Source organism: Durio zibethinus, chromosome 5 (assembly GCF_047325235.1).
Source record: "Durio zibethinus cultivar Kanyao isolate XHJ-2024 chromosome 5, ASM4732523v1, whole genome shotgun sequence".
NCBI classification, from domain to species: domain Eukaryota; kingdom Viridiplantae; phylum Streptophyta; class Magnoliopsida; order Malvales; family Malvaceae; genus Durio; species Durio zibethinus.
This window is the reverse complement of record NC_143166.1, coordinates 30,532,023-30,557,515: the sequence shown is the minus strand read 5'-3', so window position 1 is coordinate 30,557,515 and position 25,493 is coordinate 30,532,023. Positions and strand designations below refer to the sequence as shown.

At 32.1% G+C, this 25,493-nt stretch overlaps 3 protein-coding genes and 1 pseudogene across 4 annotated transcripts; 1 reads left to right on the top strand and 3 right to left on the bottom strand.

Annotated features, from left to right (window-relative positions):
- Window positions 1-7,507: 7,507 nt before the first annotated feature.
- Window positions 7,508-11,583, bottom strand: LOC111283240 (uncharacterized). The gene is given in 6 exon segments (XM_022871703.2): window positions 7,508-7,787; window positions 7,790-8,155; window positions 8,547-8,716; window positions 8,823-9,134; window positions 9,397-9,521; window positions 11,030-11,583. Coding segments are annotated over 6 exon segments (1,359 nt in total). The 5' UTR covers window positions 11,369-11,583; the 3' UTR covers window positions 7,508-7,740.
- Window positions 11,584-13,902: 2,319 nt separating this feature from the next.
- LOC111282080 (uncharacterized) lies at window positions 13,903-17,168 on the top strand. The gene is made up of 7 exons (XM_022870007.2): window positions 13,903-14,059; window positions 14,993-15,112; window positions 15,245-15,307; window positions 15,389-15,436; window positions 15,572-15,625; window positions 16,769-16,826; window positions 16,949-17,168. Exons 2-7 carry the CDS (start codon window positions 15,023-15,025, stop codon window positions 16,990-16,992), a joined length of 357 nt encoding a protein of 118 aa, XP_022725742.2. The 5' UTR covers window positions 13,903-14,059; window positions 14,993-15,022; the 3' UTR covers window positions 16,993-17,168.
- Window positions 17,169-18,127: 959 nt separating this feature from the next.
- Window positions 18,128-21,392, bottom strand: LOC111282079 (putative CRM domain-containing protein At3g25440, chloroplastic; annotated as a pseudogene). Its single transcript, XR_016342276.1, has 5 exons — window positions 21,018-21,392; window positions 20,127-20,621; window positions 19,557-19,929; window positions 18,955-19,095; window positions 18,128-18,850 (listed from the first exon to the last, which is right to left on the bottom strand). The product of XR_016342276.1 is annotated as a putative CRM domain-containing protein At3g25440, chloroplastic (transcript).
- Window positions 21,393-22,419: 1,027 nt separating this feature from the next.
- LOC111281631 (pollen receptor-like kinase 5) lies at window positions 22,420-25,008 on the bottom strand. The gene is made up of 2 exons (XM_022869317.2): window positions 23,475-25,008; window positions 22,420-23,280 (listed from the first exon to the last, which is right to left on the bottom strand). The coding sequence occupies exons 1-2, from the start codon at window positions 24,694-24,696 to the stop codon at window positions 22,586-22,588; spliced, it is 1,917 nt and encodes a 638-aa protein (XP_022725052.2). The 5' UTR covers window positions 24,697-25,008; the 3' UTR covers window positions 22,420-22,585.
- Between the last annotated feature and the right edge of the window lie 485 nt (window positions 25,009-25,493).

Below are 25,493 nucleotides of genomic sequence, written 5' to 3'. Positions count from 1 at the left end.
TTCTTTTCCTATAACATATGTTCTAAATCTATTAAGATAGTATCTATCAACCCTTACATTTCAATACAACTAGCATTACTATAAAAAATTTTTACTAGATTCTCAAATAAAAGTCCATCCATGCAAAAGTAATTTATCCATCCAAATCTCTCAAAAGCAGGTAAGTAAGAAAATTCTACAGATTCAAGAAATTTAAATGAAATTACCCTTCCATGCTTGACTTCTCTATGAGCAGAATGTGTCTCATATCTTTTTTTTTTTGCATCTAGATTGGTAAAATTTTGATTGAATGAAGGCCTTATTGATGAGCTAAAAGCCTCCTTTGAGGGATTTCTCTTTTTTCTAGCACTTACTTTAGTCTTTGGAGCCATGAAAATGATGGAATAATGGAGATAGGTAAGCTTATGTGAAATTGATGAGAGAATTGGTGATTGTGGGTGATAAAGAGTAAAATATGTTTGAGAGAAGCAAAAATGATGGGTGAATGTGATAGTTTCAAAAGGGGATTAACTTTCTAGAATAAGAAGAATGGGTATCAAATTTTGTGTGATTTGATGATTTTCAAGGATGAATTTTACAAGAAACCAAGTTAAAATGAACGAATTTGCAAAAGATTTTGTTAAGAAGGATCAATTTTGAGTGAAAATGGAGTGAGAGTTCTTAAGGTTTGAAGAGAATGATTTTGGGGAAGAAGAAGAACAGGTGAAAGGGCTGGAATAATCGACTAAAGGATAAGGGACCTGATTTGAACGAGCCAAAATGGTGCGCATAAAGCTCATTGTGCATGACCTGATCGATCAGTTATGAAGGGGAATCGATCGGTTATGTTTTGCATTGGATCGATTGATTGGTTATGAAGGGGGATCGATAAGTTTTTCACGTTTTCAACTTAGTTTAGCTAATGGATGGAGACCCAATTGATCTTGTCCAAAAGGGATCGATTGGTTCCTCAATGTTTTCCATCAATTTGGTTACGAAAAGAACAACCAATCGATCCATTCCAAAGAGGATCGATCGATTTTGGCTGTAGCAATTTTTTTTTTAAGGATTTAAAAATCATGCAACATGAACATTCAAACATGCATCATACAATCACACACAAACTTAAAAAAATAGATATTTAGATAAACATACATTTGATTAATCAAGATTGTAACATTCATTATATCATCAAGAAATTCATTTCAAGGAGCATTCATCATACTAAGTTTACCTTTACTTGCATAAAATCTATCCTTATCAAGAGGTTTTATGAAAATATCAACTAATTGATGCAACGTATCAATATATTCAAGCACAATATCACTTTTTTGAACATGATGTCTAATAAAATGAAGCCTAATTTCAATATGTTTGGTTCTAGAATGTTGAATTAGATTTTTGGTGAGATTGATGGCACTAGTATTGTCACATTTAATGGGAATATGATCCATGGTAATTCTAAAATCCTCTAATTGTTGCTTAATCCACAAAACTTGAGCACAACAACTATCGACCACTACATCTTTGACTTCGGTTGTGGATTGAGCAACACTATTTTATTTCTTGGAGAACCATGATATGAGTATATTTTCAAACAATTGACAAGTATCGAAAGTGCTCTTTCTATCAATTTTGTAACCACCAAAATCCGCATTGGAATAGGTATATAAAGCAAAAAATAAACCTTTTAGATACCATAATCCTAAATTAAGGGTGTCTTTAAGGTATTTAAAATTTTTTTTGACAATAAATAAATGTGATTCTTTAGGTGATGATTGAAATCTAGCACATAAACATATACTAAACATTATATCCGATTTATTTGCAGTAAGATATAGTAATAAACCAATCATAAACTTATGTAATTTACAGTCAACACATTTACCTCATTCATTTTTGTCAAGTTTTGTAGAAGTGCTCATAGGTGTTGTGTAAGGCTTTGATTCTTTCAATCCAAATCTTATGAGCAAATCTTTGATGTATTTGGTTTGATTGATGAATGTGCTACCTTTTGTTTACTTTACTTGTAATCCCAAGAAGAATGTGAGTTCTCCTATCATGCTTATTTCAAATTCACCTTGTATGGTCTTAGCAAATTCTTGATAAAGAATTTTATTAGTAGCACCAAATATATCATCAACATAAACTTGCACTATGAAAATGTTATTTCCTTTTGATTTAATAAAAAGTGTAGTATCAACTTTTCCTCTATTAAAATCATTTTCAATTAAAAATTTTGACAATATTTCATACCAAGCTCTAGGAGCTTGTTTTAAACTATATAAAACTTTTGTTAATTTATAAACATGATTTAAAATTTTTGGATTTTTAAAATTGAGAGGTTGTTTTACATACACTTTTTCATTTATAAAATCATTTATAAATGCACTCTTGACATCTATTTGAAAAAGCTTAAAATTTTTGAAACATGCAAATGCAAGCAACATTCTAATGGCTTCTAACCTTGTAACCGGAGCATAGGTTTCATCATAATCAATTTCTTCTTCTTGACTATACTCTTGAACTATCAATCTAGCTTTATTTCTAACAATATTTCCATGGTCATCCATTTTATTCTTAAAAATCCATTTGGTACCTATAGTAGGATGATCACTAGGCCTAGGTACAAGATTTCATACTTAGCTTCTTTCAAATTAGTTCAATTCTTTTTGCATGGTCAATATCTAATGATCATCTCATAAGGCTTCATCTATATTCTTGGGTTCAATATGAGATAAGAAAACAACATAATTACATATATTATAAGAAGATCTAGTTCTTACCCATTGAGTTAGATCACCAATAATTTCACTATCTTTGATATATCTTTTTTCTCTATGGTGATTTGGCTCTTTCTTTATATGTTGTGGATCATTTAGAAATTCATCATCTTTTTTTTAGTTATTCTCCTCAATGTCAAGTGATGCATCATTGACATTTTGTTAAAGTATACCTACATCATCATCATCAAGAGGTACCTTTCTTGGAGGTGGATTAGATTCATAAAAAATAACATATATAGACTTTTCAACAACTAATGTTCTTTTATTAAAGATTCTATAGGCTTTTGAATTCAAAGAATATCCTAGAAAATTTTTTTCATCATTTTTTGCATTAAATTTTTCAAGATCATCTTTTTCATTATTCAAAACAAAACATTTGCAACCAAAAGGATGAAAATAACTTATGTTAGGCTTTTTTCCTTTAAAAAGTTCATAAAGAGTTTTCTTCAAAATTGGTCTAATCACAGCTCTATTTATAATATAACAAGAAGTTTTTATGGCTTTCGTCCAAATATATCTAGGAAAATTATTTTTACAAAGTATGGTTCTAGCCATTTCTTCTAAAGTTTTATTTCTCTTTTCTACTACCCCATTTTGTTGAAGAGTTTTAGAAGTAGGAAAATTATGGCTAATGCCATTTTCACTACAAAACACATTAAAGCCAATATTTTTAAATTCTTTTTCACAATCACTTATAATACTAGAAATTGAATAGCCTTTTTCATTTTGTATTTGTTTGCTAAAAGTGATAAATTTTTTCAAAGCTTCATTCTTTGAATGCAAAAAAGAGAACCCATATGAATCTAGTAAAGTCATCAACAATAACAAACCCATATTATTTTTCACTAAGACTAATTATCCTAGTAAGTCCAAAAAGATCAATATGAAGTAGTTAAAGAGGTCTAGTAGTTGAAATGCAATTTTTAGATTTGAAAGAGATTTTTCTATGTTTTTCTTGAGCACATGCATCACAAACTTTGTCATTTTCATATTTCAATTTTGGCAAACCAACAATCAAATCATTTTGAGAAAGTTTTGAAATTACATGCATATTTGCATGTCCAAGTCTTCTATGCCAAATCCAACTTTCATTTTCTTTTTGAGTTATAAAACAAACATTTTTAGAGGAAAGATCATCTAGATGCACTACATAAATATTTTTTTTGATGATGTCCAACAAAAACAAGCTTGTTGGTTTTGATATCAATTATGTGACAGCACATGGATTCAAACACAACTCTAAGTCCTTTATCACATAATTGACTAATATTAAGTAAGTTATGCTTGAGTCTTTTTATAAGTAAAACATTTTTAATAGTAGTAGAAGAATTGTTACCAGTGGAGCCAATTCTTTCAATTTGGCCTTTAGAATTGTCACCAAATATAACATCTCCTTCACTTTTAGCTTTTAAATCCTTAAAAAGAGTTTTGTCTCCGATCATGTGTTTTGAGCATCCATTATTAAGGTACTATAGATTGTTCTTGCTTGAATTATCTTTGTAGCAATGCTCATCTACCTATAAAAATATAATTAAAATTTTATTTTGGGTACCCAAACTTTCTTGGATCCTTGAGTGTTAGTACTAACAATTTTTGTACATTTTGGAATCCACTTCATTTTAGTAATCTCATCTTGAGATGTGCTAACTCTTTTTGAAATCCACACTCTCTTAATGAGTTTACCTTTATAAGTGACTTTCTTCAAAGAACAATATTGTATATAATGACCTAATTTATGATAATATGCACATATGTTAGATGAATCATTTGGCTTAACAAGAAAATTCTTTAAATGAGTCTCTTTGTTGCCACCATTATAGCCTAATCCATCTTTGTCAAAGAATACTTTTTGTGTTTCAAGCATATCATTGAACTATTGATGTCCCATATAAAATCCAGAAAATGAGTTATGAAAATTTTTATTTTTCTTAGTCAAGTCATTGACATTCAACTTTAAGAGCTCAACTTTCTTTTCTAAGTCATCATTTGCTTTAATCAAGAGTTCATTTTTTAGTTTCAACTTAAAGATCATTTTTTTATATTTCATGTTTATGTTTTCAAATTCTATGGCTAATTCATCATAAGTATCTTACAATTTATCAAATGTGTATGAATTTAAATCATATGGATTAAAAGTTACCTTGGACTCATCAAGAGCCATAAGACATAGATTGGCTACTTCCTAATTTGATTTATCTTCGGAGAAGTCACTATCACTCAATGTTGCAACCATTACTTTTTTCTTTGGCTTTGTTATGTTTTGCTTCTTTCATAAAGGACAATCAAACTTAATATGACCCAATTTGTTACATTCATAGCAAATGATTTGATCTTTTTCTCTTCTACTGATTCTTCTTTAATCATTTTTCTTTGTGGTCTTCTTCTACTTGAGAACTTGTTAATCCTCATAAACTTCTTGAATCTTTTTGTAAACATGGCCATCTCTTCATTTTCATCATCTTTTTTTTGTCTAAGATTTTCTTCATCTTCTTGAAAGGTAAATTTGAAAACAATGCCATCTTTCTTGATTGGTTTTTATCCCTTTTTGAGCTTCATCTCATAGGTAAGGAGAGAACCCATTAATTCATCTAAAAAGAATGTGTGAGGATCCTTCGACTCTTTAATGGTTGTCACTTTAGCTTTTCAGCTCTTTGGTAGACTATTAAGAATTTTTTTCACTATCTCCACATTTGAGTAAGTCTTTCCAAGAGCTTTTAAATCATTAATGATGTCGATGAAGCGGTTTGATATTTCATTAATGGTTTCATCTGATTTCATCTTGAATAACTCATAATCATGAGTGAGCATGTCGATTTTTATCTTTTTCACTTGATTTGTACCTTTATAAGTGATAGCTAACTTTTTAAAAATTTTTTTTTTCATTTTCATACAAAAAAACTCTATTGTACTTATTAGGCCCCAATGCACAAAAGAGCATATGCATTGCTTTGGCATTTAGTTAAGTCATCTTCATATCATTGACATCCCATTTACTCTCTTGCTTAATCACCTCCCTACCATTCACCATCTTCATTGAATTTTGAGGACCATTTACAATGACCCTCTAAACTTTATATTCATTAGCTTGAATGAACAACCTCATCCTAGTCTTTCAATATAAGTAGTTGTTACCAACAAAAAGAAGAGGTCTTACAATTGAATGGCCTTCACTTTTAAGAGATGTAGCAACTGTTTCATTTGTCATAAGACACATTTCTTATTGCCTACTATATTTGTTGTAGCTTGAAGATGGTTGTTTCACATTGATCACGATATTTTTTTTAACCTTTTTCAGGATCATTCTTGGGTTGTTAGATCTACAAAAAAGAGTATTAGCTCTGATACCAATTGTTAGCTCAAAGACTTGAAATAAATCAAGAGGGGGTGAATTGATTATAATAAAATTTTTAAAATCAATACTTAATAAGTACAAATTCTACAAACCAATTTATCTAAGCAAATAAACATAATAAATGATAGTAAACAAGAGAAAGAGATAGAAAATTAGACACCAATAATTATAGAGGTCCGATCTTTTCTTTAGGCACCTATGTCATCTCCCTTAGCCTCTTTTGCCAAGGAGTTCAATCAACTATATCTTGAAAGATACAACCGAGTTTCTCAAAGCCTTACACAATCAACACCATAAGCTCTTAAGGGTTATCTTCTCCTTTAAGCTCACAATCTCACAATACAAAGTTTCTCAAGTGTTTTGCAAACTTAAAGGTGTTTGCTAACTTGAAGTACACAACAGTATTGACAAAGAAATTTAGAGAAAAACTGATACAAGTAAGATTTTTTGTACTTTTCTTTCTTTAAATTGCTTTGAATGCTTGAACAAGATGGTTGGTGAATAGCAATAAGTTTTCTTAGCTTTTATTGTTCTTGTTCTGCAGTGAAATGCTTCTTTTATAGGTAGAAAGAAGTTGAGAGCCGTTGCCTTGTATTTAATATTTCAAACCTACAAAAATATCTGACAAAATATAGTTGTTACGACTTTCTAGGCATCAAGAGATCAATTCTCTCATTTAGGGGATCGATTGGATCAATTTTGAAGTAGCCCAAATTTGTGCCAAAGAAGTCTTACCCGATCGATCAAGTAATACACCTGATCGATCCATTCTTTGGTGATCGATCCCCTATGAAGGGGGATCGAGCCCTTTTGTTCATTTTCAAACCAAGATTATATTCTACCAAGAAAACAGATCGATCCCTTTTATAAAGGGATTGATTTCAAGTTTAGGTGATCGATCTCCTATGCAAAGAAATCGATATTTTTTGTGAAAATTTTCAACAAGATAACATTCTGTATAAAAAAAGTGATCGATCATTTTAAGGGAAAAATCGATTGGATAAGCTTGAAACCGCAATCAATCGATCTCTACAAGGAGATGATCAATTGACTCTTGTTAAAACTTCACGAAATTTGTTTCTGAAAAAAAAAAATGGATCTATCCCTTTGCTAGGGGAACGATCACTTCTGTCAAAATGTGTCTTAATTCATTTTGTTTTGAAAAATTATCTTGTTTTAGTTCCTAAATAAAATTTGACAAAATAGAATACTGAAAAAATATTTAATTTAAAATTAAAAGAGATTGATTCAATTTACGTAAATTTAGCTAACTTCCTTTTTTTCAATTTGGCTATGAACTCAAAAGTCGGCCTTACCGTTACATTTCCTTCAGATTGAAGTAGAATTAAACAGTAGGCAATGGAAAATATATCAGACGGAAGACTCTTGGTTAGTGTCTAGAAAAAACAAGCATGGCTGAATCCGCTAACTGTCAGGTACATGTTTTTCATGATATAAAGAAAACCGAAAAGGCCCAAAAAATAAAGACTCGGTTGAATCAAGACGTCGACAAGTTTTAATTTCAGATCTTTTCCAAACTATTAAAGGGAAAAGAATTTGTTACTCACTGTTCTCTTAGCAAAATGCCAAGAAGCAACTGGTATAATCTTTTCCAATCAAGTATTATTTACTCTCTATGGGAATTTGTACTCCTGCCAGGTTGATTAAATATGGGAAAGCTTCAACCTAATAGCCTCAAATTCAGCATTCTGCCTTTCTTCGGTAGTCAACCACAATGATAAACAACGATCAATCAAGTCCTTGCCACAACTCAAGGGAGAACTTCCCTTGAAACTGCCCGTCCTCCCAAATCTTGCAATCCTGGCTAGTTTTGATTCAGAGGGTTCCTCTGCATAACTCACAAGAATGTCCTTAATGGAACCGCACCAGATAGGTCGAGCTACCTTAAGAAAGTCATGCAAAACCAACACTGGAAGGTTCACACTTCCTAGTTCGGACTCACCATGCCCACCTCTCCCATGATAATCTGATCCTCCAAGCTTCAGAAGGCCATAAGTATCCGCTAAGTCACTGTATGCTGTTAACCACAATGACAGAAAAAGCTTTTAGGCAGCCGGCAAAGAAAATGGGCAGAAAAATGACAATAGCAGATAGATTTAGCAACTAGTCTTAAAATCATCTTTGTGCAAAGCTGAGCTCAACTTAAACATAGATATACATACATACATATATATATATATATATATATAACAAGGGAGCACAAAGCAAAATTACTGTATTATAAATAAGAGAAAATCAAGAAAATGCTACATCCAGTGTAGAATCTGATTATGCAATCATAAGAAAATAATGAGTATTACTGGGTGTGTGATTGTATTTTTCTTTTTTCTGAGTACGTGGACAGCCAGGTGGATATATAAATGCATGTCTGTGTGAGAGAGAGGGATATCAACACAGCAATATAATACCTGCCAATCTTCCATCACTTCTGTAAACCTCCATTCCATGAAGACCTGCATCTTTTAACCTTTTTATGATAATAATTGGATTTTTTAATGCCCAAGGATGAGCCAGAACTGCTAAACCCCCTGATTCACATATAAGTTGCACTGCTTCTTCTGCAAGAGGTTCACTTCCCCTACGGCCAGGACCAAACAAAATTTTCATAAATCATTTCTAAAAAATGAAGAAATATGCATTGGGCAAAATCAAGGGGAAAAAGATACGAAAAAAAAGAAGATTACGTGGAATAAGCAGGTCCACCATCATATAAATATCTGGTGAAAGCTTGTTTTAGATTCTCTACATAACCTGCTTCAACCATAGCTCGGGCCACATGCAGTCTCCCAGGAGCCACTCCCTTGCCTGCAATCTTTGTAACATGCTCCCACTTAAGAGGTAGCTTGAGTTTATTGAGTTTCAATACCATGTCCTTAGCACGGAGATAACGTCCTTCCCTTATGTTAGCCAATAATTTTTCCAGCTCCTCATACCTTGTTGGGCCACAGCTGCTGTAATATGCAAGGATGTGCACTGGTTCCTCCATTTCAGAATTTCTGCTTTTGAATAAAAAAATGAAACATAAGAGGTGTAGAAATATAGAGAAAACAGAAAACAACTGGACAGCCAGCTTCTTCAGATTTCAGGCTAACTTTATCCACATCTTACTAAAAGCTGGATTTTGGACACATTTAGCCCCTGAAGCGAGGATAAATGATATGAAAGCACCAGGAGATAATCCTTGCTCATGTAAATGACTATTAAAAAATAAAAGAAAAACTGCATTCATAATGATGATTGTATCAATCAAACAAAAACCTCGGAGAGAATATGGTACTGATCTCAACACCAGGGATTATCTTGATACCAAATCTGCGAGCCGTTTCTATAGCCTCAGGGATCCCAGACATTGTATCGTGATCTGTCAGAGCAAGAACTTTCACCTGTTCTGAACACAATGTACTAGTCAAATTCCAATTACTTAAAATGTATTACAGAACCAACATGCAAGAGCTGCCAATTTAATGAAACATTAGAAAGAAACAAAACATGAAGATTACATTGGCAGTAAAGAATACATTTCTAATAGATAACTCCACATGATGGATCCCTGAATTCCTCCTACAATACTAGTCTGCTTCGTAAAATGAAGCTGATTTCCTAATTTGACTTTTGTTATTCCTCAAAGTTTAGATGCATTTAGGAATTCAAGCTCAAATCAGTTGTCCCATAGTGTTTCTTCTGTAATAAATTACAACATAATAATGCAAAGTTATTAAACCAAAGATACAGAAGTCTGTCACCATTAGTTTCCTTCTTTGGGACAATAACCAGTAATTACAAAATCAAGCATATGATATCTGTTCAGGTACAGAAAATAACCACACACAGGCACGCATCTGCAAAGGAATAGTTCACACGCAAAATCAATACAATATCACGCCATAAAAATTAGTATATCAGTTGAAGGTTTGTCAAAATGAAACTCACTTAAACCAAAAGAGTTATGTGAAAACATTTCACTATTAAAAAAATGACAGACAAGACCATCAGAAAACTACCAAAAACCTGTCATATTTCAATACAGAAACCTTTTTCCGTTTCCTAAGTCATATGTATATGTATTTGTGTGTTAAAAGAATAGAGTGGAGCAAGAAAAACATAAACACTTGAAGTGTACTGCTAAAACACATCAATCTTTTGTCACCTGTCATAGGTCCTTGCTAAGTAGTTTTGGCCATTTATGTGCTGCCTAGAATCTATTTAGTTCACGGGCAGATTTTGTTGGCTAAATTAGATCAGACTTCCTTATCCAGAACACTAACTCCTTCCTTTGAAATGCTAATGTTACAAATTTTCAATAGGTACTTCTTGCTGGAAAGAATTCACCTTCAAAACCATCACATTCATTTATAACTTTTTCCATCAATAAACCATAAAAAATACAAAGAGATGTACCATCATAGATTTCAGAATTACAAGATAGTACACAGTAGCCTTAAAGTTTGTAAGCAGGAAAAAGACTAGGAAAAATCAAATTTGAAACTTTAACATAAGGGACACATGAAGTACAAGTCTTTAAATGTCTCAGCTGTAGAAGCAGAAGACATAGCAAAAGGCTTGGTACCCAAATCCGCATGGGAGTCAGACAACGAATTTAAACCAATAAAAGCAAAACTTGAAACAAGAAACTTAGAGAAATTTACACACAAAAAGCAAAAAAACACTTCCACCCACTGTTCAAGAAAGACATTATACCATTAGAATAGTAACCCAACAGATCCGTAAAAAGTACTAGTACTATTTATGTTTCGGCTATTCAATAAAAACATTTGGGTGAAGCATTCATTCAAAAACTCCAAAAACATAGCATATTCAGATATAAAAAGCAAAGCCCCTATCAGATGTCGATTTGTAATTAAAAAAAAAAAGGAAAGGAATCTAGACTCACCCCATGGCCATGAGCTCTCTCAACAAGCTTAGAAGGGGACAAGAACCCATCACTATGTTTAGAATGGGAATGCAATTCAAACACCAATTTCTCCATCCCTCTCCCTAGACTCTTCTGCACCCCGAAATCATCCACCACCCATGAAGATAAAGCCAGCGTGGAAGAGGAATTCTGACGATCCGAATAAACCCATTCAGTCACCGATTTGAAAGCCAAAGTTTGCTCAGCTGTCATCTTCCTTTTGCTACCCCCACGCTTCTTCTTCTTCTTCTTTGTCTTTTTGTCTTTTGCTTTGCTGCTACTATTGCAACTGGAATTGTTATCACTAAGGCCAACCATGGTTGACGAATTCTTTCTTTTCTTTTCTTTTCTCTGACCCGGAAAACAGGGGGAGTAAAAGTGTAAAAGAGAGAGATAATGAAAGAGGAAGCCTAGTGTTATAGGAGTAGAGAGTAGATTAGACAGATGGAAGTTGTGAAGTAAGAAAGATAAGATACGGAGAAGGCAGAGGCAGAGCTATAAGGGCGGCCGGCCCGACTACTACACTACTCACTAAACTTCTAATCGCCGTGTCTTCCTCTTAAACAGCTCGATCTACCGTGTCACAGGTGTCCTCTATCTCCTATTGGTCAACACCGACATGTGTACTTTCGGTTTTTTTTTTCCCTACCCATTTATTTCTACTATTATTCAATTAGATTGAAATAAATTAAGTTTTGGTAGGATTAACAATAAAAATAAAAATTAATTATTATGATGATAAAATTTAAATTAGTAATATGTATTTGAATATAAAAGTAGTTGATAATTAAATGAATTATAGTGAAAATTAAAAAATTATTAAGGGTAATAAAATAAAATTTATATATAATAAAAATTTTAAATAATTTAATATTTATAAAATTAATAATTATAAAATATTAAATTTGTTTTATATTAAATAATAATTTATTAATAAACAATTTAAAATTAATAAAAATAATAATATATCAAATAATATTTTTATAATATTATATTAATAAAATTATTTTATTATTTTTAAATAAAAAAATGAATGAAAATTTTTTCTTAAGAAAGATACTTTAATAATTATAACACTAAGAAACATCCCAGGTGTTGCTACGGATGTTGTTTTTCTATTCTGTTTCATAATCCTATATTATGATTGATATGATATGCATTAAGGCAACAAATGATGGAGGATTAGGTAAACTTTGTGCAAGTTACCAATCCCACATCGAACTTCGAGAAACAACTATTATGTTTAAATTAGTTCAAACTCTAGAGAACAGGCAACATCTATTTGACGCATAAAGATATTACATTTAACTTATCAAATCCATGTCAATCAGCAAAAACAAGTACTGTTTACAAAAGCTCAACCTTCAAGGAAATTGTAAGAAACAAAAAGGAATATTAAAAATGCTTACCTAACAGTTGTAATAGAAAATTTCGATTGGTTTTAAAAACAAACCAATCTTATCAACTGTAAATTAAACAATATTAATTGGGAGGCTACTTTAAATATTTTAGTTCTAGATTATGTAAAGAGTAAATATTAAATAATATTTTTCTTATATTATATTAATAAATTATTTTTAAATAAAAAATTAAAATGAAAATAAATGAAAAAATTATTAAAAAATTTAGTAATTATAATATTGTGTAAAAGGAAAATAATAATTTTATTAATAAACAATTACAAATTAATAAAATAATAATATATCAAATAATAATTTTCTTACATGATATTAATAAATTTGTTTTATTATTTTTAAATAAAAATTAAAATGAAAATAAATAAAAAATTATTAAAATAATTTAATAATTATAATATTATGTAAAAGGTAAATATTGAATAAAATAAAAAAATTGACCAGTTGGCCGGCAGATCAGATTTCAACGATGGCTACAAATAGGGAAGGCAAAAAAATTCGTACCCGACAGGTTTCGGTCCGACCCGATTTTTTAGGGTCGGTTTTTTTTTTTTGAAAATCGGAAGTCGGGTCGGGGTCGGGTCGGGTTTTAGGCAAACCCGACCTTACCCGACCCGATATATATATAAATAATTTTTTAAATTAATTTTTTAATTTTTTAATTATATATATATATTTATATAATGATATTTTTAAATATTTATATTTAAAAAATAATATTTTATTAATTTCGAGTCGGGTCGGGTACTGTTTATATAGTGTCGGATCGGGTTTGGGTTCGGATATGAAAAAACAAAAAAAATTTCAGATAAGATCGGATTCGAAATTTTTAAGCATTAAGTTGAATCGAGTTCGGGTCGAATTTTGCCATCCCTAGCTACAAACAACAAAACAAATCCAACCATTAATACCAAAAGGAATGATCAATGCAATTGACAATTTTTTATAACAATTGACTTCTCACTAAAAACATAGTCAATTTCAAACTAAACCTAACTCTACTATTTATATGTAGAAATTCAACATTCAATAATATTTTTTACATACCATCCTAAAGATAAATTAATATTTAATTTAAAAAATAAATACAATTGATAAAAGAAATTTAAAATGTAATTGAGTCAAATGAATCAACATAATAAAAAATTTGAGTTTGATTCAAATTCAATGTAATAATTGAATTATAAAAAATATTATTATAAAAATTAAACTTATTTATTATTAATTTATGTAAAGAGTTCGAAACTTAGAATTAAACTTTATTTAAAGTTGAATTGAATTCAAGTATTCAGCGAGATTGAATCTATGTAGATTATGACTTATGAGTAGTAAAAATACGTATTTGGCCACCATAAACACACACGAAAACGATAAATTACAAAGTTAGATGAGTAATTTGAAACAAACATTGTTGCCAAAAATAGAAGAATATAAAAAATCCGTGTCCTTATCATGATTCTATTAAAATAAAACAACTCCACCGAAATATTTCAACGAATGCAAAAAATATTTTCTATTTATGTTTATCAAACGCCGTCCGAAAATCTTTTCCTTTGAATTTCCAATCTCAGCAGAGTGCTGTGCGTGCATTCAGGTATCCTTTCTTTCTCGTTTCTCATTTTCTTTGCCTGATCTTTAAATTTAACACCAATTTATTATCATTTATTTGCTTATTAATTTGTGTAAAAAAAAAGCACGTAGGGTTTTGGGTTTTTTTTTTTTTTTTTATGTAGGTTTTGATTTGTTATTAGTTGGAAAAATGAATTTGGTTTGATTGCCAATTAGGTGTGGATCTGCATAGTTTTTTAATTCAATTTTCTAGCTTAGTTAAGGATCTCATTTCTTTTTTGTCAAATTAATTAAATTTAATGGTTAGGTTTTGTTATCAGTATATACATAGATTTTAATTTAATGCTTTTTTACTGTGGATTTTTTGTATGTATTATAAAATGTAAAATATATGGCTTTTGGGCATTTCATTGTTATTACAGTCATATAATTTTTTTATTTTTTTTGATAACTGAGGTTGTCCGATTTTGAATCCCTTGCAATCATATAATTGGTTTTGATGTATAACACTGTGCATCAAGAAGTAATATTTAGGGATAATCGTATTTGAAGGCCTGGTAATTTAGTAATATGTTGAATGAATCCAGTTTTTTCTCAAAATTTTTTCCTGAATTTGATTTCGTCATCTCATTACTTGAATATGAATGTTTAGTGAACTCTTTTAATTGTCATTGAGTGCTCTTTCACTAAGCGTTGCCTGATGCTTTTTTAGCTATGCTTATAATTGGTACGTAGGACCTTAGTAGAATATGCATTCACTGAGAACTGTATCTACTTGCATCATCGCCTATTGGCTGATATTTTCCCTCCGGTTTACTAAGATTTTATATTCTTATTCTACATTGTCAACCTCATTTACTTGATGGGAATAAGTGAAAATTTCTTTTGTGGTCCATAGCATCTGTCAAAGTTTTAGCATTACTGAAGTTTTAAGCTAATCATTTGTCTGCTATCGTAGCTGCTATTAGTTGGTGGTTGGTAGGAACTAATGTCAGGCATGGAGAATGTCAAGGAGCAAGAAGGAGATGGAAATGTCGCACAGGAGTGTGAAAAATCCATGCTGTCATCTCAAGAGGAGGTTGTGTTCTTATCTTGCTTCTCTGTGGAATGCTGATTGATTAAACATCTTAGCTATGTACTGGATTAAATTTTTTTCTCAGGAGTTCTACAGTTGCATTGATTTATTTATTTTTTTTATGTCTGTTCTTAGGAGGCAGCTTTAAAGAAAAAATATGGAGGGATTATGCCCAAGAAACCACCACTCATTTCTAAGGTAATTTCTGTAGGACAATTGTAAAGTTTTTGGTTTCTGGCATGTGCTGATTCTCATCTAAGCTTTTTATTGTGTTGTCAGGATCATGAACGTGCTTACTTTGACTCTGCTGATTGGGCACTTGGAAAGGTATTTTAAAGATTCTCGCCACCTCCCAGCCAATCTTAATTTTTTTATGTTTTTGTTATTTTAGCTTGGCAATGCTAATGAATCCAGATTAAGCTGAAGTTTCCATTATCTTTTTATGTTCTTGGATACTAACAGCAAGGTATTGAGAAGCCCAAAGGACCGCTTGAAGCCCTTCGGCCCAAATTGCAGGTGTTAATTCAATGCTTGTAAAATATTTAATTTTATATCCCTTCTTGTGTAATGAGATTTGACTTCCTTGAAGCACATATTTTGGTCTAAATCTGAAGGATAACATGGTGAGAAATTTGTATGTGAATGTTTATTTTAAGAATTCTAGTAGATTCCTCTGGTTAGTGAGAGCCAGAGGAGTAGCTAGTCCTTTGCTAATGCTGCAAGATGGAACTCTTTAGAGACAGCTTAAATCTTTGTGGTCCACTTTTTTAGGATTCTCTAATTGGTCAAAAGTTTAAATCACTCTGTTCTACTTTATTCAGACACTTTAATTTGGTCACAAATAAGCCTCTTAATTGGTTATAAGGATAGTGAATAGACTTTACTGGAACTTTTACTTGTATGGAGGAGCAAAAGGGATTGCATTATGTAGATTCTCTAAGGCCTTTAATTACTGGAGCAAAGTGGCTTACTTTAATAAAGGTTCTGCATGGGCTAGGTTTTTCAACTCATGTCAATAAAAGGTTCACAAACAATCGTGTTTCATTGGGGTTTTTGGATTTACTTGCTTTTATTATGTTGGGAAAGGGAAGATGATGTAAAAATATCTTGTGATCTAGCATTTGCATTAACAAGACCTAAATTTTAGCATACAGTGAATACTTTAATCACTCCGTTTGTTTTAGTAGAGCGTATTAGCACGATGCTGATGCTATCGTTTGTTTCTTCTATATAATTGATTTTACTTTTATTTCATGCTGAGTATCTGTCTGAGGGTTTTTATGAAGTGTGAAATTTATGGTTTGGATACAAGTTATATCAAGAATCATGTTGCGGTGAAAATTTTATGCAGTTTATGTTTGTAATTTGAAACTCTATACTTTCAGAAATAGGATGATCTGTTTATTGCAGTTTGCTTTTTTTTTTTTTTTAACAATATTTTCTGATGTGTGTTTTTGAAGTCTGCTGAGCTTTTTCTGATTTTGATAAAGCTAAGAATCAGGATCATCTTGAGATGGTCTAGATTCTGGGATCATAGTGAGGAATCATACAGTTCTTACATCCTACTTTTGTTTTTGCTGTGATTTAGTCACTTATCACGCATTTATTTAGTACTCTTATGGTGATTATGATTATGTTATATCCGCTCTATGTCTTCAGCCCACACAACAGCTAACACGATATAGGAAGTCCCCTTGCGCCCCATCAGATGGTGAAGGTATGCCTAGTTCTTGAAATAGCAAACTCCTAGGGTCGAATGTACTTTTTGCATCAACATTCTTTTTTTTTTCGGTGGGAAAATGGTGCTTAATCAATTCAAAACATCATGCCATTATGTAGATGGAAGGAGTGCTCAGCCAGACAATGGTACTGTCAATGAATGAGAAACTGCCGTTAATCTTCCGATCTTCTGAGGACCATCGATTGTTAATTCTAATACCTAGATACGTAATGAGTAATTTTCAGTTGTTTCCGTGAATAAACTTTGTTAAAAGATGTTGACAAGTTGCAACATTTATGCAGTTGAGAATTGTGGGAAATGAAATGTCTATTGTTCCAAGTTTTTTTCCTGATGTGGAACATTATTCTTCGTGATACGAGTAAACCTCTTATAAAATGAATTTCCTCGCTTATTCTCATGGTTTGCTCTTATGTTGGGTTTGCTTCATTGTTCCATGGAAAGTGAACCAGTCATTTCACATTTACGTGGCATTTAATGGGTACACTTTTTGATAGAAATAATGTTCTAAATTTGACCACTCGCCAATGGAAAACAACTTTTAAGGTTCTAAAAAGAGATTAGGTGAGAAAACATTCAGCTAAAACGAAGCTCCAACTGAACTCAATTGATATAAAATTTGAAGGTCAGAGCACCAAAGGTGAACAATTTTTAAAGATGGAACAGCACCAAATGTCTGATATAATGGGGCTTTCTTTTCCATACCATGGGCAGAAATCCAGTTGTTAGAACATCTGAAAGCGGTGCAGACGCAAATGGCAGGTTCCCCAATCAAGTGACTGTGTCCAGCAAGTATCATTAGATACACGTCCAATGGCAACGGAAGCTTAGATGAAGCCAGATCATGCGTATTTCATGCCTGGACTTTGATGTAATCAACCAAATGCTTAGCACGTGTAAATGTTTCTGATCTCATGAAAGCAGATAAAACACAATCATCCTTTCACCCAAAGGCAGCATCATCTAGTCAAGAATATGATTATTTAACTCAAAGTTGAGTTGCATCTATTATCGTCCCGCATCAAAATAGACAAGCCTTGATCAAAGAAGAAAAGGCATGGGGATAAACAAACAGATTCATAATTCTTTTATTTATTTATTGGCATAGCCTTTATATATCAAACATCTAACAGGTATAGATATAATCTAAACCAGACAGGTTAAAGTGAAACAACCAACAAGAGAAAGAGAATAGGCAGGTGATACAATAGGCCAATGAGATGATACGACCAGGATTAATTGACATATTCTCCTTCACCGAAACGTAAAATCAAGAGTCATAATCTAGAAGTATAGAGTCCATAAGATCAACCATTTTCCTCAATTTATAGTCAAAGCAAAGAGAAACCAATAAGTTTTTGGCAGCAACAAGTTACAACTGTAGGTGTAAAATTTCTTGGTTCTTTAGTCGATATAAATAATGGCTCCATGTCAAAAGCACATGGCAGTGGTCACTAACAAATGAGTAAACTAAACAATGTCTCTTTGAACATGCAACTGGTCTTCTGAGAACGAGTGCTAAAATATAATTAATGACAACGCAAAACCATCATCTCCAAACAGTATGTATTTTTGCCGACTACATCATTGCATTCGCTTCAAGGGAGCTTTAGCCAGTATGCACTTGGCTTCGATACAGAAAGAACAAAGCCTATTCATCAATTTTATGAAGTCTTCGAGGATCACAATCCCAGCAGAGAATTTCTAATTTATATCTGGAACACCTATAAACTTGTGTATCTAACAAGGGTATGTAACACCCACTAAACTTGACAAGTATGTTTTACAACTTTTGTTTTTTTTGTTTTTTTGTTTTTTTCTCTCTTTTTAAAGAAACTTGAATAACTCTTTTAAGTCATCATTTGAAATCTTCTAAGATCCGAATGTCTGCTTATTGCTAAGTTTCACCAATAACACAGAACACAGAAGGTATCACTTGTCCCCAAAACAGATTCTGCCTATGCACATATATTCTTTTTCAAAAAGGGATTTTAAATACATAACTGCAGCAACATTAAATGATTAGGAACCAAATCTATTCATAATGGCACTGTTTGGAAACTGAAATGTGGCAATATTTCACAAAAGAATGCTGTAATATACTTACCAGGAAATCCTGTGCTGCACCATCCTTTGCATTTTTGTATCGAGCTTTATGCTCAAGACACTCTTCCAGGTCCTTATCCAACTTGTCAATGAACTCACTTGTATGATCAAGGGATTGTTCATACTTGTATTTTTCCAAAGCCTACAATATTTTAATAGGAAAAGCAAATACTATTATATCGAAATCATGCTTAATCCCTCTAAAGAGTGAGCCATGAAGAAGCTACTGTATTCTTTTTGAACAACAAACAACTTCACTAAAGAGAGAAAATATCAGATACATTACAATTAGGACAAAACTGAATTGTGCTTTCTCTAATAGCATAAACAAACCCCAAATTATTATGGGCACCAAGCTGGTAGACCAACCCAAAATTCTAGTAATGAAAATTGAAGTATTTGTACACAAAAAATAAAAATAAAAAATAAAAAACCTGATGCATTAGTAGCTTTATGCACTGATGCAAGCTCAGATGATTGAAACCAAGTGAAACCACTCAGAAAACAACCAATTATTTACCAACGAGGAAAAGTTAAAAAAATAAAAAAATTTCTAATATATAAGCAAAAGACAGATTATCAAAGAAAGGAAAGCAATTATACTTTGTTTTTAGATAGGGTATCTGGTGGAGACATAATTTTTGGTTGCACATAATTCTTTCCTCGGTAGAATATTATAGTATTGTTAGGTTCGAGCAAGTTCTTCAGCATATTCATGAACTTCCCCTGGCTTGCAAGGCTTGCAAATGACCTTCGCAGTTTCATGTTTCTTCGAATGGAGATGCATATTGGGAACAACACCTCCAAATACTCCCCGTCTTCCAACTTGAACATAATTATTTTTCTTCTCACCAGTACGCTTTAGGTAGTGTCTCTCTTCCTCAGTTAAAATCTCAGGATCATAAGCTTCGGATGGGGCCTTGGAAACATCATATTTTCTTAATATTTCAATCAACCAAGCTTCCTTTCTTTTGGCCTGATGTTTTTACAAACATAATAATCAAACAAATATCCTTTTGGAATAAATGCAGATGATTAAGTTCAGATGAACCTGAAAAGAGAGAAAGAAAGAAACAGAAAAAAATTCACAAGACTAAGAAAGCTCATATCCAACAAAAAGATAAGACTTTCTTAACCAAAAGACACTGTAGTTAAAATGAGATGCTATATAACCTTCTCAAGTTTATACCTAATCCTAACTTCAGGGTTTGACGAATTCATCTTCCTTTTGGCCTTTAGAGGATATAAACGAAGTTCATTTGCCCTTTTAGACATTTTCTGTCGTTTGGTTGTCCCCTTGTTATTTGTGGAAACAAATCTAGCGAGAGGCTTATTAAAAGAAAACCTGATAATATCCTCATCTGTTTTCAGCTCAATTGATGCATTACTCATATATCTTGCACCCAGCCATCTGCAAAGAATGTTCTGATGCTGAAATGCATTTGGCTTCGATACCAAAGAAAAATCAAAAGGAGAGGCTACATAGGGTGCATGTAACAAAGGCCTCACAGCCACATAGCTTCTCTGGTTTCCAAATGTGATGCAATTAAGGCATTGTCTTGACAGCCACATAGCTTCTCTGGTTTGCAAATTTGATGCAATTAAGGCATTGTCTAGACAAAAAAGGACTCATTTTGAAAAAAACGAAAGGATCTGAGTAAAGGATCCCTGCAATAAAAAAAGGAGAAGAAGAATGTCTGTCACCAAACTCCTTCAATATGACAGATACAGTTGAAATTTTTATTTGAAGAAAAAGTCCTATTATAAACATGGTATTTCTTTTTGCGGACACCTTCAGAAGCTAAAGCCAAAAAGACTTCAACAACAGAAGTTCCATCATAGATTCAAGTCCATTTATAAAACCCAGAATTTATTTCTATTGAATGTCAACAAAGGACATAACTTCACCTAGATTTACAAAATTTAATTGCAGAAAAGCAAAGAACAAAATGTTCGTTTTCCTTCAATTCTTAGACATTTTGGAAATCAGATAGATAACGAATGGTAAAAGAAAGTTAAACCCAAACAAGAATGAGATAACTAAAAAAGAGAAATGGAGCAAACCTTTTGACAGCGGACGAAAGTTGCCCGGTAAATTCCCGAATTGAAGCAATAGCTGCCATTATTATTCCATAAAATCGAACCCGTATTTGAGAATTTTAAACAAAGCTCCCCAACTTCAGAGATTCAGATGCTTCGTTCATTTTGTTAATGGAGAACGTTAATGAGAATGGAGAATTATTAAGGTGACCCGAAGTGTTTCAAACAGTTTAGAAAGACAAAAATGACAGCAAAAAGTTTCAGATTTTGGATTTACATTTACATTATTTGCTAAGTCTTTTGGAAAATCAATTTGATAAAAAGAAAGATGAGATCGAAAGGAGAAAAAACAAATTAATTTTTTGATGAAACTAAACCGGCAAAACAGGAATGTAGCCAGAAAATAATTTCCGTGTATCATATTTATATATTAATTTGTATTATAAATACATAGTATAAAAATTTTTTACAATAATTTTAAATATTAAAAAATATTTAATAAAAAATATTACAATGAGATATTACCTCATACAATTACATCTATACGTAATCATTTTTAAATTTATAAATCAAATAATATTATAAATAATATTAAATTAAATAATATTATTTTATATTATATTTTGATATGTATAAAGATTAAGATATAATAGTTTATTTATTGATTAAAATTATTTTTTAAAAATTTATATAATTTAAATTATATATAATTTTTAAAAATATAATAAAAAATATAAATATAATCTTATAAATTAAAAAATAATTATTTCCCTTAAAGAAGATTGAATTATTTTATCCTAATTATATAATTAATTTTTTTATAATTTTATTTTTTAATTTAAATCAAATGTAATATAAAATAATTATTATTTTATTATATTTATTATCTTATGTATCAAATAATATCTAAAATTTTAAACTGTAAGTTTAGGGGAGTATTTTTTTTAAATAAAAAATTATGACTACGGCATAGTCGGGGACCAATTTCTAATTATCTTCCATTTATTTGCCTTTGAAATTAAAAGTGCTTTCTGTTAAAAAATTTATTAGTTTGAACTTTGTTAAAAAGTTTGATTTTAAAACCAAATGTAAAAGATTGTATTTACGGTTAAAAAAATATTTTAAAAAAGAAATTATTTTTTTATTTTTATAATTTTATATATATTTATTAGACATTTTAATATACGAACAATATTTTTTCGGTAATAATAAACAATCAAATATTTTAAATTATATTTTTAATCACATTTTTTATTTTTTTTTTATCAAATCAGGAACAGCAATGGTAATCTATGCTTAAATAACCCAACTGGCAACATTTTCAGACAAATTTAGTGAAGCAACAAGAACATGGATGATATGAAAAATATAAGATACAACTATAGTAATTTATTAGAGAAATTTGGAGTGATTGCTACTCCTGCAACAGAAAGAAAAATGGAAGAAAATCGGGTAGAATCAACGTGGAGTATCAAATATTTCAACAAAAATTTAAAAGCTCGACTCTGATTGCATGATTGGAATCCGTAGTCGATGTTGCACCCAATTTTTTGTCTCATTAAAAACGATAAATTCTTGTAAAATTTGAAGATCTACTGTTTCAACCGACTTCTTCCACCGCCAACTACCATCACTGAGGAAGCATTTGTGGAGTAAGACTCGTCTGTTAATGATTGATCCGCAGACAATTCCTCTTCATCATCTGATTCAACAGCCTTTATGTTATCTATCTCTCTCACAATTTCCGTCATTTCAGGCCGCTTCTCCGGGACCTTATCACAGCAGCGGATAGCAATCTGTAGTAGCTTCAGCATTCCAGGAGCAGCACTTCTCTGCACCGATATCTCCATATCAAATATCTCAGCTGTCCATTCTTCTCTAACGGCTCGGTGAACCCAGCTACAAAGATCCACTCCATTGATGCCTGGAGGAGCTGAGTGAGCTGAGAGTCTTCCTGTTAATAGTTCCAGAAGAAGGCAGCCGTAACTCCAGACGTCGGACTTCCTTGAAACCCTTTTCGAGTTCTGGTACTCTGGTGACTTGAATGAGACAATACGTTGAGCGGCGATAGGAAGGGCTATGAGGGAAGTGAGACCATAATCGGAAACAAGAACCTTGTCGTTCTCGTCAAGGAGAATGTTTGACAATTTCAGGTTTCCGTGAGGAACAGGGCAATGGGAAGCGTTGGGATTGAGATGAAGATATTCCAGGGCTCCTGCCACGCCTCGAGCAACAGATAATCTAGAGCTCCATCTGAAAGGAATCCGGTCCCTGGTACCTCTCCCTCCTGCAATATCCATCAATTCACAAAATCATTAGTTCAAGACGCCTGGTAGGGAAATCATTCCTTGACACCATATTCTTTTGTATGGTTTTTTCCAGAATTTTGAAGAAGCGGATAAGATATATAGTATAAATGGAATCATCAAAATTTAAAGTATTTGAAAAAAGAGAAGTGGAAGATGTAATTGGTAATCTCACCATGAAGGCGGTTGAAGATGTTTCCATTCTTGGCATATCTGTAGACGAACAACTTCTCATCCTTGGAATAGTAGTAAGCGAGTAAGGGAAGCAAATTTGGATGCTTTTGATCTGCAATTATTTGTATTAGCTTGGTGAATTCCTCGTTGCTCAATGGTTTCAAATCCCTCAGGCGTTTTACAACAACAGTTGGCCTGCCTTCCATTTTAGCTTTGAAAGTATTGCCAAAAAGCCCTTTACCTAACCCTTCTGCAGAAGCCCTCAGCAGATCGTTTAGGTCAAAACCTGCTTCATCCTCCATGAATATGAGATTTCCCTTCTCTTCGTTTGCATTACTCAATCTCTTCTCCTCTGCATGAATATTGCTTTCATATTTACTTTCCTTGTAAGAATTGCTCCCCTCCTCCAACTCTAAATCATCATCCTTTTCTTCAAGACGGTATCTTTCGATCAGCTTCTTAAGCTGCCTAGATTTCTTACAGTAAAGAATTAGGAGCAAAATCACAGTAACTAGACCAATAATATCAAAAACTAGAAATATAGTTAAAACGTATTTCTTTCTGGAGTCTCCTGCTGTGTCATTTTCACTATAATAGCAGGTACCAGAATTTGATGAATCACACATATTGGGGCCATTGTTAGAGAAGGAAGCAGCGCTGAACGACTTCAGGGTGTGAGTTCCTGGGATTGGGCCGCTGATATTGTTGTTGGAGACATTGAACGCTGTTAAACTGGATTGGTTGAATTCTGGTATTGTACCTGTCAAATGATTCTCCTGAAGCTGCAATGACTCCAAGAAATTAAGACTAAGAAGTGAACGTGGGATTGGTCCATCAAACATGTTTTTTGACAGAACAATATCCTTCAACTTCGGATTGGAAGAGAAATCCATTATATTCCCTGACAATGAATTGTTCTTGAAGCTGAGGGTAACCAATTCAGAAAGCACAACAAATGCATCAGCACTTACTGTCCCAGATAATCCCCTTCCTTCTAATAATATTGCAGTGACACGGCCATTTATGCACTGAATTCCATACCAGAATGCCATATTTTCGTAGCACTGAAGCCCAGTCCAGTTATCATTTAGGAATGGATCATTAAACTTGTGCTTGAGAGCATATAGAGCACTCCTTTCCAGTTCATATTGTGCAATCGAACTGCTATACAATGAAAAAAGAGTCATAACAAGAAGATGTTTGGGAAACAGAAGCGACCCCATAACTCAGTACTGAGTGAAAATTGTGTTTACTTCTGTAGTAATGACTCCTAACAAGTAGCAAATTAATGTATCTGGTTGCTTGATAAAATCAAAATATTCTCGTCATATGCCATTACAGCTATCAGTTATCTTTGTTGAATGCGAAAACGAGGACAAATTCTGAACAATTTCTTTTTGGATTTTATTGCTGAGAATCCTATGGAAACAGTCTTTCATTGATTTTGAGGATCTCCAGCTAGAATGAACCAGAACACGACGTTATCCCTTATGATTCTATGAAATTGAATGTATTTCAGGATTTTTTAAGGATTTTTTTTAATGGAATAGCTTATTACACCATTTGGAAAACTGAGCTTCAGACACAGAATTAACAGCGTGACACTAAGTTCAGTTAAACTCCTAAGCACTCCACAAATTCACTATAACAGGACTGCTAAATGCAAATGTTTAAAATGAAGGTATAAACAAATGAAAAAGATAGATGAATTCTATGCACTTTTGGACTCTAAAAGTGTAAATCTTTCCTAATTTAACTTGAAGCTGAATTATTCCAAGAACTAGAGGAACAAGTCCTACATATTTCCTAAATTTGACTGTAATTTGTCTGCTCCAAATAGGTTCTAATTGCCTTATTTCCGTCACCAGCTTTCGGATTTTCCAAGAGAGAACCAACCTGTTTTTCTATGTACTATTTTCTTATAAGCATTTCCCAAGCTAGCTACAAGGCTATTCTTGTTTCTTCCAGCTCATAACGGATACAGTTTCCCTCTATAACTGTTTTTCTATTTTTTTTTTGT

Excerpts from the sequence above, each read along its gene's own strand:
- LOC111281631 (XM_022869317.2), bottom strand. The coding sequence starts at position 24,696 with ATGGGGTCGCTTCTGTTTCCCAAACATCTTCTTGTTATGACTCTTTTT. Across the intron at positions 23,281-23,474 it reads CATCTTCAACCGCCTTCATG|GAGGGAGAGGTACCAGGGAC; the intron begins GTGAGATTACCA and ends TGGATATTGCAG.
- LOC111282080 (XM_022870007.2), top strand. The coding sequence starts at position 15,023 with ATGTCAGGCATGGAGAATGTCAAGGAGCAAGAAGGAGATGGAAATGTC. Across the intron at positions 15,437-15,571 it reads CTGATTGGGCACTTGGAAAG|CAAGGTATTGAGAAGCCCAA; the intron begins GTATTTTAAAGA and ends GGATACTAACAG. Across the intron at positions 15,626-16,768 it reads CCCTTCGGCCCAAATTGCAG|CCCACACAACAGCTAACACG; the intron begins GTGTTAATTCAA and ends CTATGTCTTCAG.